A 16,655-nucleotide genomic window follows, 5' to 3' on the forward strand; every position below is an offset into this window, starting at 1 on the left:
TGTGAATAATATTCTGAGGCATAAGAAGAAAGCTGGTTTTAAAAACTTAAAATAGTTCAATTCTTTATAAATTCTTTTATAATTTTTAAGATCACTTAAATAGAAAAAGAATCCAACTTAATTAATATAAACATATAAAATAAAATTTACTACATTTTTTTAAACCTGTGTAAGGCATTGCTTCAAATATTTAGTGTGTGACTCTTCTTTACAGAAGTAACACCATATGTATTTTTATAAGTTCTTGATATAAATCAGTTTTTCTTATTCCAAAATATGAAAAAAAGGTCTAATATATTTTGGTCAGATTTCCATGTCATGTTTTTGATAAGCAGTAACTTTTTAGGTAGAAATATGTATTTACCCTTCCTATTAAGCACTAGACTATTATGATATCTTATAAGATTCAAAATATTTGGATTGTTTTATTTATCATCCACCCTCTCACTTACCTAATGGACACTGTACTATTTGAAAAGAAAGAAAGGGAGTATGCAGAAAATCTAATTAATGGAGATGCAGGGCGCAACAATGCATTCAAATAGAAAGAAACTAAATGCATTTTTTGAGAATTTTCTTATTTTATCACACTAAGAGAAACTGAAATAACCTCTTTCTACTGACAAGTTTATTAACATAGAATCCTTTAAGCTATCTTCCGCTGTAGTACAGTATATCACACTTTCAATTAGCTGCTGAATCCTTTTAAATAATTTTTTTGCTAAAATAATGGGCAATACATAGTAGTTATAGGTACCTGGAATGATTAAACTGATGATAGCAAAAAATGCACAAATATCTGGGATAAGATAAATGGAAAAGATTTAACTATAAAGAAGTGGAACAAAAAAGTAACAGTTTAACTAATGAAATAAGATCTAAAAAGACCTAATTAATTTACAAGGAAAATCATTATTAGTCAAAGAAAAAGCCACTGAATATGTGAAGATTATTTTTGACATTGATTTTTATTGCTAAATTAAAGTAACATTTAAATTTAGAAATAAAACCTTTTTCTAAAATAATATTACTTAAATAGAAAAAGAATCCAACTAAATTGATATAAATATATGAAATAAAATTTACTACTGATTTTTCATTAAAATCTGTGTATGGCACTACGAAAAAGGCTGAAAAACAAGTTTCTGTTATTTAGCTCTTTGTTTCTCTCTAAGAAAATTCACTTTTGTTTTTTAGGGGATTTTGAGGTACTAAAATTAAGGTTTAATATCAATATGTATATGTGACAGTTATTTGAATATGATTGTTCATCATCTGCCATCTGTAAATAAAGTTGTTCTTTTATGTGTACTGTATTAATATTACCTGTAGCGTTTCCTCTCATGATATTTTTCAAATAATTAACAGAGTACCCTGACCAAAACAATAGCTTCTTGCTTTTTTAACATTTTGAAATTTCTGAGTAAAGCATTCATTATGTGACTAGTCAAAAGTTCTGGTCAAAAGAGCAGGATCCGAAGACCTGTTTTTAATGTCTCATTCTGCCTTCACCACTTATAACAGAAAACATTTTAAAAGTTACTAAATGTCTATTAAATGTGAGATTAACATTACTTACCTATCGATAAATGATATGAACACTTAATAGGATAATATGTTCTAAGTACTGAACAAAGTTTTGAGTAGTTACTCAGTCAATGCCTTAATCTATTCTGATCTTCTGTTCCTGGATCTGCACACATGAACTCAGGCTTTAATGCATTCTTCGATGTTTATTTCATATCTTGTCACAGCGATGAATCAAAATGGTTATTTGAACAATTTATCCCATTCAGAGGCAAATTTGTGTAAAAAAGACACAAGCTTTGGCTGCATATAGACCTCAGATTAAATTTTAATCTGCTATCTGTATAGCAGATTAATACATTTCCAGTAGGTTTAATTTTCTTACATGTAAAATAAAAATGAAAACTGTTTCAAGTTCGGAAATTGAATTAGCTAACATTGCGGTAAAGTTTTGCACTGTTCATAGTAAATAGTAAGAACTCTGTATTTTTCGTCCTATGAATCTGGATAGACAGATACATACATAGATACATACATAGATGAAAGATAGATTAATGTGATAGAAAGATATAAAGAGATAGATAGATGAGAGGTACAGAGAGAGGTAGATAAAAGATAGATGATAAAGGTGTCGGCAGATGGTACGGTGGATAAGGGCACTGGACTCTCACATGGTTAACTGTGGTTTGAGTCCCGGACTTGGTGGCTTGTTTTCTTACTTTCATTCTCTCTCTCTCTTGCTCCTGTCCCTCTTGGGTCAAATTAAAGTAAATAAATAAATAAATTTTTTTTAAAAAAAAAAGATAGATGATAGAGATAAATGAAGCATGATGGAGATCCTGACAGAGAGATCTTCATGTCTATTAGTTAGATATGGTTACTTGAAGACAGGCTTCAAGGAAATTTATTTTTTACTTTCCCGAAGATCTAGCTTTTCCTACATATTCAAAGTGCTTAAAGTGATATTAATTAATGAATTAATAAATCTAATTAATAAACCAAATCAATGGGTTAATCAATCAATATTTTAGCTAAATTTAAAGCTCATGATTTAAGGTCCAGCATGTGGCGTGGTGGTTCAAGCGCTGGACTGGCACATGGCCAACTACAGTTCTGTCTGGTCCAGGTGGCCTGAAAACCACACCAGGCACATGTGCATACATGTAAAAAATCCCAGGAGGAGAATGGAAAAGAAATTGAGCATGGTCATTTTTTCTAGGGGTTGATTTCTCACTTCCCCTCTCACTGTCTCTTGTCTGTCTCTCCAGGGAGTACATTCACTCTGTGACAGAAACCTTAAACAAATAAAATCATGTTTTAGGGCCCAAACCATGGTATGGTGATTGAAGCAGCTAGATCCCACAGAGCTGACTGCGTACTTCAAATCCTGGACCAACCGACTTGAAAAAGACTCCAGGTGCAGGTGCAAGTATGCCCAACATCACAAATGGAGAAACGGAGGAGAAGGGACTGTATGTGACCAACTCCCATGGAGGTACCTTCTCTCTCTCTCTCCTTCTCTTCCAGAGTGCACAGGCCATCTAACAATAAATATGAAAATAAATAAATATATACATACATATATATAGCATGGTTTAAAGTGGAAGTCAGTTCTCTCTTATATAATTCATTTAGTACCTAAGAGTAGCTCCTAGATTCATAATAAATTTCTTATTCTTATTAATAGAGATGTGTGGAAACTCATGCTTTATAGGAGACGTATCTATTAGCATTCTCGCTCTTAGAGTAGCGGTTATTTCCTGTGCAATGTTAATCAAAATATATTCTAACTTGGGCCTTCTTTGAAGAAAAACAACCACCTTCTGAAGACATTACTTTTTGATATCAACATTGAGAAAACAGCCATTAAATACAAATTATATTTTAAGACATAATAAATGAGATCACTTCTTTTCTCTATAGAGGAAAATATATCAAATACTCTCTTATCAAATACAGTACTTAGGTAGCAGATGGAGATGAAAAGAAATTAAATAATTCATGAGAACAGTAGGGTTTTTAGGTTATTATTATTATTATTAACAGAATTCCTCTCAAAGGTGAGACAATAAATGCAAACTTTACTTACTCCATGCAGCTTCACAAATTGTAGCTAATGAATTATCTATCAATCACTTTATTTATCATACACATAAATGGGTTTATCTCATGCTGTATAGTCACATGACAGGATCTATCACCTATTATTTAAAATGTGTCTCAAAGACTTATAAATATTATAATAGCGCAGAACTGCAAACCATCAGACCATTGAAGTAATTTCATAAAAACATCTAAGTTTGAAGGAACTCTGAACATTGGATGAGCATTCATATTGATTCTGCTAAAAATAAGTTTTAAAACATTGCATGTTACACAGAAAATTGTCATGGTAAAAGTTAGAAAAACAAAATTATCAGTGTAACATTTATTATGTAGAAAATAAAACTTTTGGTAAGCTCAACCTTGACATAAATCCAGCATAATTATATTCAGTTCAGAAATGTTAATATATATTAATGTATATGAATATTCATTCTGAGATTTCAACATGATTAGAAAAATTAGTAATACCATATCTGTTGATGTATGTATCATAGGGCAGAATGCTCTACAGGAAAATATTTACTTTCTCTGAGCCATCAATTAACAAATCACTTAGAGACTATGTTCACATAGTTTAAATATGCTTCCCTATAAAAAACCCGAGTAATAAATATTACATGCATTTAAAATGATCAATATTTTGAAAACAAACATATCAACTATCTCAATCAATGCATATGTAGTTCTGAAGTCTGGTTTATATAACAATTCTTTTTTATTTTTTACCATAGAACATGAAAAAAAAAACATTATTAACCATCTCCAGGTCTTACACGTAACAGTAGTTTAATTCTCTTTGGATTAATCATTAGTAAATTATGTTTGAAATAATAGAAAGATCAAAATTAATAAGAGGCTAGGTATATCAAACAAATAAAATGTAGACCTTTAAAAATACATATGTATTTTTAAAACTATATCTCTTTATTATCTCTACTAAGGTGAACAAGTTCATGTTTATTTGCTACCCATGAAGACATAGATGTAAATTGTAAACAGAGTCGAAACTCTGGCTAAGCTATTATTTTATGCTCTTGAAAAATAATTTTGAAGCTAAAATCCAAAATAATTAAATAAACACTACTAAAAGTTATGAAAATCCAATCACCTAAAAAGTACTGAATTTACTCATTTTAGTATTTAAAATTAATGATTTATAATGTTCACACTTAGAGAATATATACCATATTATGGTTAGAAAACACCAAATAGGAAAGGCTAGAAAATTTCCACAAAATAAGAACAATCAAGTGACTTTGGTCAAGTTCTCATTTTATAAAGATTAAAGACTGACACCCATGGCCTTCCTTTTTCGGTTGTGATTGCGATATTGAATAGTTGCTTTTTCTGAGTTGGGACAATCTCAGGATTTGCTGCTTCTTTGATTCATTATCAATGGTTCATTCCACCGTGATAAGCTGCAATTCTCATCCTAATAGGTTTATAATGATTGCTTAAGCTTTATACTTTGTAATCATTGGAAGACTTCACTCACCTTGTTCAAGTGGTTGGCTTTTAGTTGAAGTAGTTTTCATCTTGAGTGCCTCCCTAACAGACATGTCACAGCAGGAGCCTTTGTTAGTGTCTTGGTCACTGTCAGCCTGATCACTGTCCCCGTGCCCACTGTCTCTCAGGCTGGCTCTTTCTGGGTCCTTAAACGTGGAGCTACTGAAATACATATAAAGAAAAAGAAGAGAAAGTGTTGTCTCTACTAGTTTGAATCTGAAGTGTAGTCTCTTGCAAAGCAATTTTGACACGAATGCAAATGGGGAAGCTGAGAAAGTTATTTAATAGGCCTTACCTTTGAACAAACTGCTGCCTGCTGCCCATGTAATTGGGCTCTGCGGGAAAATTGTCTGTCTGTGAAAGAGAAGGAAAAAATACGTATAGTTGTACACTGGACAAATCTCCTGCAGAGCAACAAGATTTCCTAGTGGAAAAATGATTAATAATTCAAAAATTCCTTAATCTTCAGATTTGTACATTTTAATTAAATTGGAAATTGCTGACATGTAATTATGTACTCAGAACAATTAAATGATTCCGGTCCACAAATTACCTGTTAAAGTAAACAATGAGCCTGTCATAGCTGGCATTCTCCGTTAGTACCAGGATGGATAACACTGTGTTGTTTCATTATTTAGATATTAAGATTGAATATTTGTGGGAAGAGTGGGAAAATGACCTAATTTCTCCATATTAAAAGTGTGAATTATTTAATAATACTCATTTTTAAACATAATTACATCATCTGTTGGGATTCTGTGCCCTTCTTGATATCAATATCATTTAATGTCTTGCACTCCTCAATTAAGAGATACAAGGCCTTTCCTTCCAATTTTACCAGTAATGGAGACAAGCATGTCACATATGGCTGAACTCTTCTCTACAATTCATTCTTATCAACATCCCAACTATAGAAATCATATTCAAATAATCAAATGGAAATGGCTATTACTACCCGGTCATTAAAAACAAAGTAAAGTAAAAATAAGGGGGGAAATGTTACTTAAAACATCGAGAGTAAAGACATTGAGGAACCAGGCTTGTTTTTGTGGTCGTTTTTACTGCTTCCAAACTGACTTGGAGGTCTGCCAAGAAGAACTGAATTCTCCTTGTATCATGGAACAGAGTCTTTTAGGAGAAAGAGACTGGATCTTTCATAGATCTTCCTATACTGTACATTCATACACATTACTTCTACTTGCAGCTGACTCCGTGACAAAGCTTCTCCTGTTTTCTGCATCACTTCATATCACGCCATTATGCTCTGAAGCCGCTATGGGTTCGTACAAGAACATCCAGCATACAAGTAGCAGTGACACAGGGAGAATGCAATTCATGAAGCAGAGGGCCCAAGGTAAGGCTTAATGTAGTGCAATATGTGCTTTCTTTATAAATAAGGCTAATTTAAAATGAGTACTCTTTTTCTTCCCGTATAATAATTTAAAGTATTTGACTTTTGTGTTCTAGTACTGAAAAAAAAAAAAAGACATGTTAAGACTCATAACTTAAATTGTTATGTAAGTTACACTGTTAAGTTTGGGAGAAGAAAAAACTTTCACAGATTTGTGTGATTTTTTTTTTTTTCCGGCCAAACCACCTTTATCAAATTGCATGAATACAAACATAAAACTGAATAAAGTGGATTCATTTCTTACTACTAATGATTTTTAACTAGTAGTTGGTACAAGACAGTTTCCATTTACATGTTGTATTCATTTCTAGATTCAGAAAAACATCTTAATTTCTGTTTTTATTATGACATGATAACAATCTTTAAGGATACTATTATTTGCTAGTAAAATTATAAGTGATGACAAATCCCAAAAGCAAAAATGTTTGTTAAAGAATTTTGTGAATTTTTTAAAACTACAATTACTTGGAAACTCTATATCTTAATATTATCTAGTTCATTCTTTGAATTGCCAAAAACGTGTATCCAAATCGTAATCACTGTCTGTTAAAAGCTCAACATAAATGTTATGGAATACTCCAGGAAAACAAATCCTATGTATTAAGAGGAGAAAGAAAGGTAATATGAAATTGGACACACTGGTAAGAAAATAGAAGCACTATTATAGTCTTAAAATTTTACTGGTTTTAATTAGGCGGAGTCTTCTAGGATGTCGATCCTATTCATATACACACAGGCAGACAGACTAGAAAAACTTTTCTTCTGGTATCCTAATAGGCACAGTATGTAAAAATGCTTGCATGTTATTAAAATTCTAAGCAATTCTGATAAAATAAGAGACTTAAAATAAGAAATAAAATACATTTTCCTAGTGAATTAAATAGCTCTCAGAGAGGGAGAGAGAGAGAGAGAGAGAGAGAGAGAGTGAGTGTCTGGTGGACATTGGGCAATGATATTGCTGCCAAGTATTTTTTTGATGAAGACAGAAAAACAAGAGGAGACAAGAAGGCAGTTAGAAATGAAGAAAAAGAGAAGAAAAATAAAAACAGAAGGAAAAGCAGGAGAAAAATACAGTGAAAGAGAAAAAGAGTCAGAGTAAAAAAAAAGATATACAAAGGAAAAAGCAGTAGTGCAGAGGCAGCTAAAAAAAAAGACATTAGTCTGAGATCATAGACTTTCATACAATACGCACTACAATTTTTAAAGCTTACAACTTAATCAGTAGCAGTTTCAGAATTTTACACGAATTCTTTATAGATAGGAATGTCAGAGATCATGTGTGTGTGTGTGCGTAACTACCATAATAAAATAGCCATTCGACTCTCAGCAAACATATAACTCACTCCAAAACCCATGCTGGTTTAATATAGGAAATAACATTTTCATTATCTAAGCTGCAAAGGTTGTTTGAACATTCATCTAAAATAATCTGAATATGAAATAACAGTATCAGCATTAAAAATGGAAAGTAGAAGAAAAAAGCCATGTGTGTCACAGTATCATAATAGTTAGAAGTAGAAGAGCTTTCAAAAGTTTTATAAAACTGTACTCTAAAAACTGAGTTCTACTTCATATATTTATAATTTTTGAATTTTAGGTCTTGTTAGAAAGTAAAATTTGAAGAAAGGCAATTGTAACTTATTTTTAAGTTTCAGCAGAGTAATTAAGTATGAATATTTACAAATCTTTAAAAATATTGTCTTCCGGGACCAGCAGTTAGTGTAATGGCTATGTTGCTGGACTCCCATGTAGTCGACCATGGTTTGAGTCCCAGACCAGGTGGCTTAAACTCATGTCAGGCGCATGTGCGTGCGTATCCAAGATTCCAAGAGGAGAATGGAAGAGAAGGGATTGCGGCATGGCCATTCCCCCTTGGGGGGTGATTTCTCGCTTTCTGCCTCTCTGTCTCTCTCTGTCTTTCTGGCAAGTGCATGTGCCCTATAGCGAAAACCACTAAAAAAACTAAAAATAAAAAATAAAGTCTTTAAAACTAATCATTATCATTTTTCCCTCATAACCAACTTAAACATATAATATTTAATTATTAATTAAAAAGTATATAATTTGAAGCCAGCCACTGGCATGGTGGTTAAGGCAGCTGGACCCACATGTCCAACCATGTGGTTTGAGTACTGGGTTCATGGTTTAAAACATACACTTGTATGAACATGCCCGAAATCCCAAAAGGAAGGAGAAATGGAGAAGGAATTGTGGCATGACCATCCCCTATGGGGGTGTGAGAGGTACTTGCTTACTTTCCCCACTACTCTCTCTATCTCACTCTAGTTAACAAACATGTCTGCCAGTGAATTAAAACAAAAAAAGCATGTAATTTTTTATCATTAAAAATAACATATATACCTTGAACTAGTAGGTAGTTACTTAAAAGTTCTCAAGAAGATATTTTAAAAGCTTTAGGTTATAATGATAAATTTAATCTTTTCAGAAGTCAGCAATAAATGAGACATTTTTTTTTAAAGTTGTATTTTTTGGGGGGAGAGGGCATCAGCAGATGGTGTAATGGTTATATCGATGGACTTGCATGTGGTCCACCGCAGTTCGAGTCCTGGACCCGGTGGCTTAAAACTCATACCAGGCACATGTGCATGTGTGCTCATAATCCTAAAAAGAGATTGGAGGAGAAGGGATTGAGTCATGGCTATACTCCCTGGGAGATGAGTTCTTGCTTTCAGTGTCTCTGTCCCTCTGGCAAGCGCATGCACCCTATGGCAAAAATTTCTCTTAAAAAAATACCTTTTTTAAATTTAAAATTTTATTTAATTTTATTTATTTATTCATTTATTTTAATTTGACCAGAGAGAGAGAAAGAGAGAGAGGGAAAGTGAGAAAGCAAACCCCCAGGTCTAGGACTTGAATAGTGGTCGGCCATGTGGGAGTATCCAGTGCCCTAACCACCACACAACCTGCTGGTCCCAAAAGTTGTCTTTTTAGGGACCAGCAGTTGGCATAATGGCTGTGTCACTGGACTCTCATGTAGTTGGCCATGGCTCAAGTCCCAGACCCAGTGGCTTAAACTCACGCCGGGCATGTGTGTGTGCGTGCCCAAGATCCCAAGAAGAGAATGGAGGAGAAGGGATTGTGGTGTGGCCAACCCCCTTTGGGAGGTGATTTCTCACTTTCTGTTTCTCTGTCTCTCTCTGTCTTTCTAGCCAGCACACACACCTTATAGCAAAACGCTCTGAAAAAAAAAATTCAAAAGTTGTCTTTTTAAAAGTGATTATATTTAGAACTACGAATCTGTAGTGATATAAAACTCAATGTCCCTTCCTATTTTTGTTTTTTTTGTCAATTTACTTGTTAAAGGCAATAAAAATTAAGATATGCTTTAATTTCCTTTTTGTAGAACACAAACAAAAATAAACAAGAAAGCAAACACTGAAGATTATAAGGTCTTTAATATATGAATATTGATTATTTGCCTTTATGTATTTCTCTCCGGTACTCAACAAATTGTAATACAATTATAAATGATGATAAAAATCACAATTGTTATCAGTAATAATTCCTAAGATATGTCATCTTCTAAACTTGCTCATTCTTCTACAATTCTGAAACTTAAATCATGATTTTAAAAACAAGTGTCTCTTGGGGGAACCAGCAGTTAGCATAATGGCTATGTCGCTGGACTCCCACATAGCCGACCGCAGTTCGTGTCCGGGACCCGGTGGCTTAGAACTCAGGCCAGGCACATGTGTGTGCGTGCCCAAGATCCTGAGAGGAGAATGGAGGAGAAGGGATTGCGGCATGACCATCCCCCCTGGGGGGTGATTTCTCGCTTTCTGTCTCTATGTCTCTCTCTGTCTGTCTGGCGAGCGCACGTGCCCTATAGCAAAAACCTCTCAAAAAAAAAAAAGAGAACAAGTGTCTCTATGAAAGGTCAAAAGGATGTACCCAATGAAACTGAATCATGTTGCTGAAATTAGGAAAGTTCTTTATTTGTGCAGGTAGAATAAATTGATATGGGCACTTACGCATGCTTAAAAAAATTAACCTGAAATTAAATAGTACAAGAAATAAATACAGATTCTTATTAAATATTAAAAATTAAAAAAATTCTAAAAATCAGGCATTTCACAAAATTCATCAATTAAAGAAAACAATTCCCAGCTAACTAAATAAAGAAGGAAACTTACTCTACTGTACTAAAGGATATATACAAAAGAACACGTCATACTTAATAAAGGTAGATAGCTTTTCTCCTAGAAAAGGAGATACCCTGGGACCAGCAGTTAGTGTAATGGCTGTGTTGCTGGACTCCCACGTAGTCGGCCGCTGTTCGTGTCCTGGACCCGGTGGCTTAAAACTCACGTCGGGCACATGTGTGTGCGTGCCCAAGATCCCAAGAGGAGAAAGGAGGAGAAGGGATTGTGGCGTCGCCATCCCCCCTGGGGGGTGATTTCTCGCTTTCTGTCTCGCTGTCTCTCTCTGTCTGGCGAGCGCATGCACCCTATAGCAAAAACCTCTAAAAAAAAAATGAAAGGAGATACCCTGCCACCATTCTATTCATCATTTGTACTAAAAACTCTAACAAGTTCAGGGAGGCAAGAAAAGTAAATAAAGGACATACAAATTGGACCAGAAGCCATCCAGAAGATGTGGATATGTACAGTATTAGAAGCTGAAAATGACTGCATAGAGAACTACAAGATGAGTGAAGCTGGAAAAGATGATGAAAAAAATCTTATAATGGGTAACTGCCATACAGAGTATAACTAAGGTTTTTCCATTACATTTTCAAATATAAAGTTTGACCCATCACATAAGTGATTAAAATACAAGTTATGAATACAATCCAAATAATATGAAATGATTGATGAGGAGACACAGGTAGAAGTATTAGAATGCATTTGACTTTTAAAGGTATTGACTAAAAATCAAAACAGAATAAATGAAGATGTAAATACGAATGAGACTAAAATCTGATAATCCCTATGTATATGTATGTATATGGCATGCATTTATACACACATATATACAGTTATGTCTGTTCTAGCTTTCCTGAACTTATGTCAGTTAAATTAGATTGATGTGTGGAAAGATGTGTCCCCCACCCCGCTTTTTTTGATTTCTCAAAGCTGGAATAAAATATACATATTTTATGGCAAAAACAAAAAAATAAAATAAAATAAAATAAATCCGGACCAGAAGAAAAAAGTGCCCCAAGACAGTATCATTGTAATCACAGATAATATTATTCTTTAGGTTAAAAAAACAAACAAAACTTAGAATTAGTAAGTTAAGGAAGGTTGCTACATTCAAGGTCATCCCCAAAAAAGGTCCTATTTCTTTCTATATTGTAGAATGAATTCTTGGAAGACAAATTCCAAAAGTAATATATTTACACTAGCTCCCTAAAAATAAAATACTTTAGTAAATATATATTTTTAAAATGTGTAAGCTCTGTATGCTGAAATTATAAATGCAACGTAATTCCATTTAAAGTCCATCCATTCAAATTTGGTAGCTATAAACAAAATGATTCTTAAATTTATATGGAAAAACAAACGAATTCTAATAGTCAAAACAACTGTGAAAAAGAAGAATCAAACTGTTGAAATCACACTTCTCTAAGACTTACTATTGACACTGCACAAATAAAGACAGTGGAGTATTGCCTAATGAATAGACATAAAGGTCAACGGGGACAGAAGCGACTGACAAATATGGCCTATTGACTTTTGATGAAGTCGCAAAGGGAATTCAATAGATAATTCAAGAGAAATAAACCTGGACTTACACCTCACACTTTACGTACACATACACACAAACATACAAACACAAGTACCAATCACAGATCTGATTGTAAACTATAAAATTGGAAAAAGAATCTTTGTGATCTGAAGGTAGGAAGAGTTCTCAAACCTGATAACAAAGAATGATCCATAAAGGAAAGAAAAATTGAACTTCATCAAATTGTAAATGTTGGTTTTGCAAAAAACATTATTAAGAAAATTAAAAAACAAGATAAAGCTCTTGATAAAATATCTGTAATATTGGATGCAAATATATAAGAAACTATCCAAACTAAACAGTAAAAAAAAAGTCTTAAACTAACACTTCACCATATAGAATACCACATAGATATTCATTGTAATTAGCGATTAAGGAAATGTAGTTGAAAATTAAAAAGAAATGCTACTATATTAAAGTACTTTAAAAGTTTGTGGAGGGGACCAGTAGATGGCATAATGGTTACATCGCTGCACTCCCATGTAGTGGAACACGGTTCAAGTCCCGGACCAGGCAGCTTAAAACTCACACTGAACACATATGTATGCATGCATGCCCCAAATCCCAAAAAGAGACTAGAGAAGGAGGGATTATAATGTGGCCATTTCTCTGGGTGGGGGGTGTGATTTCTCACTTTCTGTCTCTGTCTCTGTTTTTCTGGCATGCACCCTATAGTAAAAACCTCTCTCTTAAGAAAAAGTTTGTGAAAAAGTAAAAATTAAAATTAAAGTACAAATTTGGGACAGGTGGTAGCATGGTGGTAATACAAACAGATTCATACGGGAAAGGTCTTGGGTTAATGTTCGGGGATCTTCCTGACTATACCAAATCCACATTTATGTATTCATGATTTAGGTCTGCAGACACTAGGAGTATATCATGGCAAGCAGACCCCGTTTTTAGATCAGCAGAGACTATGAGTGGGTCATGGTATGCAGATCCTGTTGAGGGTATCTGACTGTCTGTCTCTCTCAAAGAAATAAATAATAAACTTAAAAAATAAAGAACTACGATTTTATTTGATTTAAGAATACAATTGAAATTTATTCAGCTTTTTTATAATATACATTCTTCATGAACTTTTTGGAGAACCCTCATGTACTGTTAGAATAATTTTTTTTAAATAAGTTAACCATATAAATGCTGACAAGATCGTCACTCAACTAGATTCTCATATATTTAGATGAGTAAGCAAAATGATACAGCTATTCTGGGAAATGAGTCAGCAGTTTCTTATGTAGACAAATATAAATGTATCAGATGATGCAGCATTCATGCTTCTAGGGATTTATCCCAAATAAATAAAAAGTAAGCTCACACAACTATTTGTATTTGAATATTTACAGGAACTAGCTTTCCTTAAAACTCTAGTTGGCCTAGATATCCTTCAATAGATGCATAGATAAAGGAAAAAAATAAAAAACAACTGTCATCCAGATGTATAATAAAATACCATAAAATACCATTAGCAATGAAAAGGTAAATTATTTATGCAACACCTTGCAGGAATCTCAAAATCATTATAGTAAATAAACAAAGACAGTCTCAGAAAACTACTCTGTGTGATTTTACTTTTAAGACTTTGCAAGGGCCAGTGGATGGCCATGTGGTTTGAGTCCTGATCCTATGGTTTAAAAAGCATGCTAGGGGCATGTACATGCATGCCCAAAATCTAAAAGGGAGAAAGGTTGAGGAGAAGGGATTGTGGTGTGATCATCCCCCAGAGTGGATATTTCTCATTTTCTCCCTTTCCCTTTTTCTAAATCTCTCTGTGGCAAGCACACACACCCTCTGGCAAATTAAAAAAAAAAAAAAGAAAAATTGCAAAAAAGTTAAACTGCTATGACAGAGACTAGATCAATAGTTGCCAGAGGTTAAAGACGAGGAAAAAGTGTGTCTGGAGAGAGATAGCATAGAACATTTCTGTGGTGATGGACTATTTAGTTTCCTGTTTATTTCATGAAACTATACATATAGAAAGATTCACAGAACTATACTTCCCCAAAAGTCATCGTCTTGTATGTTAATTTAAAAAATAAGTGGTAATAACAAAATAATCATGACACAGTGATCTGCATCTCATCAATACTGAGGATTCTTTTGTCCAATAGAAAATCATTATAATCCTACAATTTTTTTTATTAAATATTCTCAGCAAACATTGTTTCTGAGTATGTTTTTGAAAATAGTACCTAGCCAACATTTAAAATCCATGTAGAAAGTCCATATTCATTTGGACAGGATACAAATGTATTTCAAGCATAAAGATCTATTTAGCCACAATAGCAAACCCAAGCAACAGCTGTATAAGACAGACACCTTAAATATAAATTATTTATTTTAACTTTAATTTCTTTCAGTGGGTTCTTCTGAGTGCCATTCCTGTTTACCCAGCCATAAAATAAATGCTTTAAATAAAGATTCCAGACTGCATTTGTTACGAAGGAGTAGCCTCTCTTTTTCTTACAGGAAATAAACATGACTAGATCATGAAGAACTGGGCTCTATCTTCAGAAATGGTACGTTTTTAAATTTAGAAGATATCTTGTAAAATTGAGTGTCTGTTTGAACATTAACAGCATGCCTCTTGTAAAGACTCAAAAGATATAATACAAAAAATAATTGCCATCTGAGATACACGAAAGTGTAAGTAAAATATTGTCAAAATAATTATACAAGGTTGGCAGTAAAATTGGAATAATACTATGTAAAATGTGTGTTTTTAAATGAGATAATGTATAAAAAACTATGTAATACAATTCTCATTCTAACTTTTTAAAAAAAGTAAACCCTATGTAAAGCACTGTAATAATAATGAAATTATAATACATGGTTGAATGTACAGTGATATTTAAAATAATACTTTGGTTTCTATAAAATAAGGCAGTTGTGAGATGAGAAAAGTAAAAACTTTATTTCTGAGTTATATTTCTTATACATTTCAGGGACAAAATATCAGAATGCTAGTCTTGAAATGTATCCTTGCAAAAGGAAGAGAGGATACTGTGAGAGTTAGGAATCAGGAGGAAAACTGGACTCCATGGTCAAGTTTTAACATTATAAATACTACTTAAGTAAATGTTGCTAGGATTCAATCTATGTGATTAGTGTGCTCACATTCTTGATTGTTAAATATATAAACAATAATCTTGATGCTAATTAGCCATTAGTATCTTATACTACCCATTACAAAGTCAGAAAATTTCCTGTGAAGGGAACAATTCTGACACACCAAACAGCTGTGGTATTTCCAGAATGATTGCCATGGGAGCATAGGAGACAGTAGATTTAAGCTGGTGGCATTCTTGATGTTCTCCTGTCTTTGCGTCTTTACCAAAGAGGAGACTATTGGGACAGAGCCTACTATTTAACTGAGTGTATAAATTTATATCATAAACATACTCCGAACACAGGTAGTATTAAAAAAATCCACCACTAAACAGTAAAATTCACAGTGTATGAAAATCAATCAGGAATTAGAAAACATGCAATATACCAGTAAAATATAAATCGTATCTGGGAGAAAAATCAATCAAGAACAGATCCAGGGGTGATGGAATTAACTAGCAAGGATATTAAAAATCTATTAGAAATATTTAAAAGTATACTCAGGACATGGACTAAGTGCCTCCTTATATTTGTGCTGTAAGTAATTCCTCTGCTCTCCTTGGTCTCAGCCATGAAGATGAGAAACAGAAAATAAAATCTACTCAAATGAAATGTCAAAAATATTTTTAAGGTTTTTTTTTTTTTTTTAAATTGAGAGAGATTTTTGTTATAGGGCATGTGCTTTTTCTGGAGGGACAGAGAGACAGAGAGACAGAGAGATAGAAAGCAAGAAATCACCCCCGAAGAGAGGTGGGCTATGTTGTAATCCCTTCTCCTTTCTCCTCTCAGGAGTTTGGGCACATATGCACATGCACCCAATGTGAGTTTAAAGCCACCAGGTCCAGGGCTTGAACAGAAGTCGACTATGTGGGAGTCCAGCAATGTAACCATTATGCCATGTGCTAGTCCCTTTTCAAGTATTTTAAAAATAAAAACACTAGATGAGACTGGCAGATTAGACACTGAGAAAAGAAAAGATACAACTTCTAAAAAAAATTCGATTTATTTTCCTTTATTCATGTTATAGCATGTACCCATGCACTAGTGGGAGTGAGAGAGAGAGAGAGAGAGAGCTAGAGGGAGAGAAAGATGAGTCCAGTCACACTGGACTCTCTTTCCTCCATTCCTTCAGCCCTCTGGATCTTGGGCACTCAGATGCAAGCCTGGCTTCTGTCAGGATGACAGGGATTTGAACCATGGTCACCATGTGGGATCTAGTTTCTCTTGAGCACCTTACTCCTGCTGA

The 16,655-nt window shown here is 33.6% G+C and overlaps 1 protein-coding gene across 3 annotated transcripts in view; it reads right to left on the minus strand.

Moving 5' to 3' along the window:
* PCDH17 (protocadherin 17) overlaps positions 1–16,655 on the minus strand; it is a 111,987-nt gene that overhangs the window by 64,509 nt on the left and 30,823 nt on the right. For all 3 annotated transcript variants that reach the window (XM_027776263.1, XM_027776262.1, XM_027776261.1), the window contains 2 exons: positions 5,435–5,493; positions 5,129–5,301 (listed from right to left, as the gene is read on the minus strand). In XM_027776263.1, the coding sequence (XP_027632064.1) occupies positions 5,129–5,301; positions 5,435–5,493 (232 nt within the window). The remainder of the gene's footprint in view (positions 1–5,128; positions 5,302–5,434; positions 5,494–16,655) is intronic.

Source organism: Tupaia chinensis, unplaced genomic scaffold (genome assembly GCF_000334495.1).
Source record: "Tupaia chinensis unplaced genomic scaffold, TupChi_1.0 Scaffold000654_1, whole genome shotgun sequence".
Taxonomy (NCBI): Eukaryota; Metazoa; Chordata; class Mammalia; order Scandentia; family Tupaiidae; genus Tupaia; species Tupaia belangeri.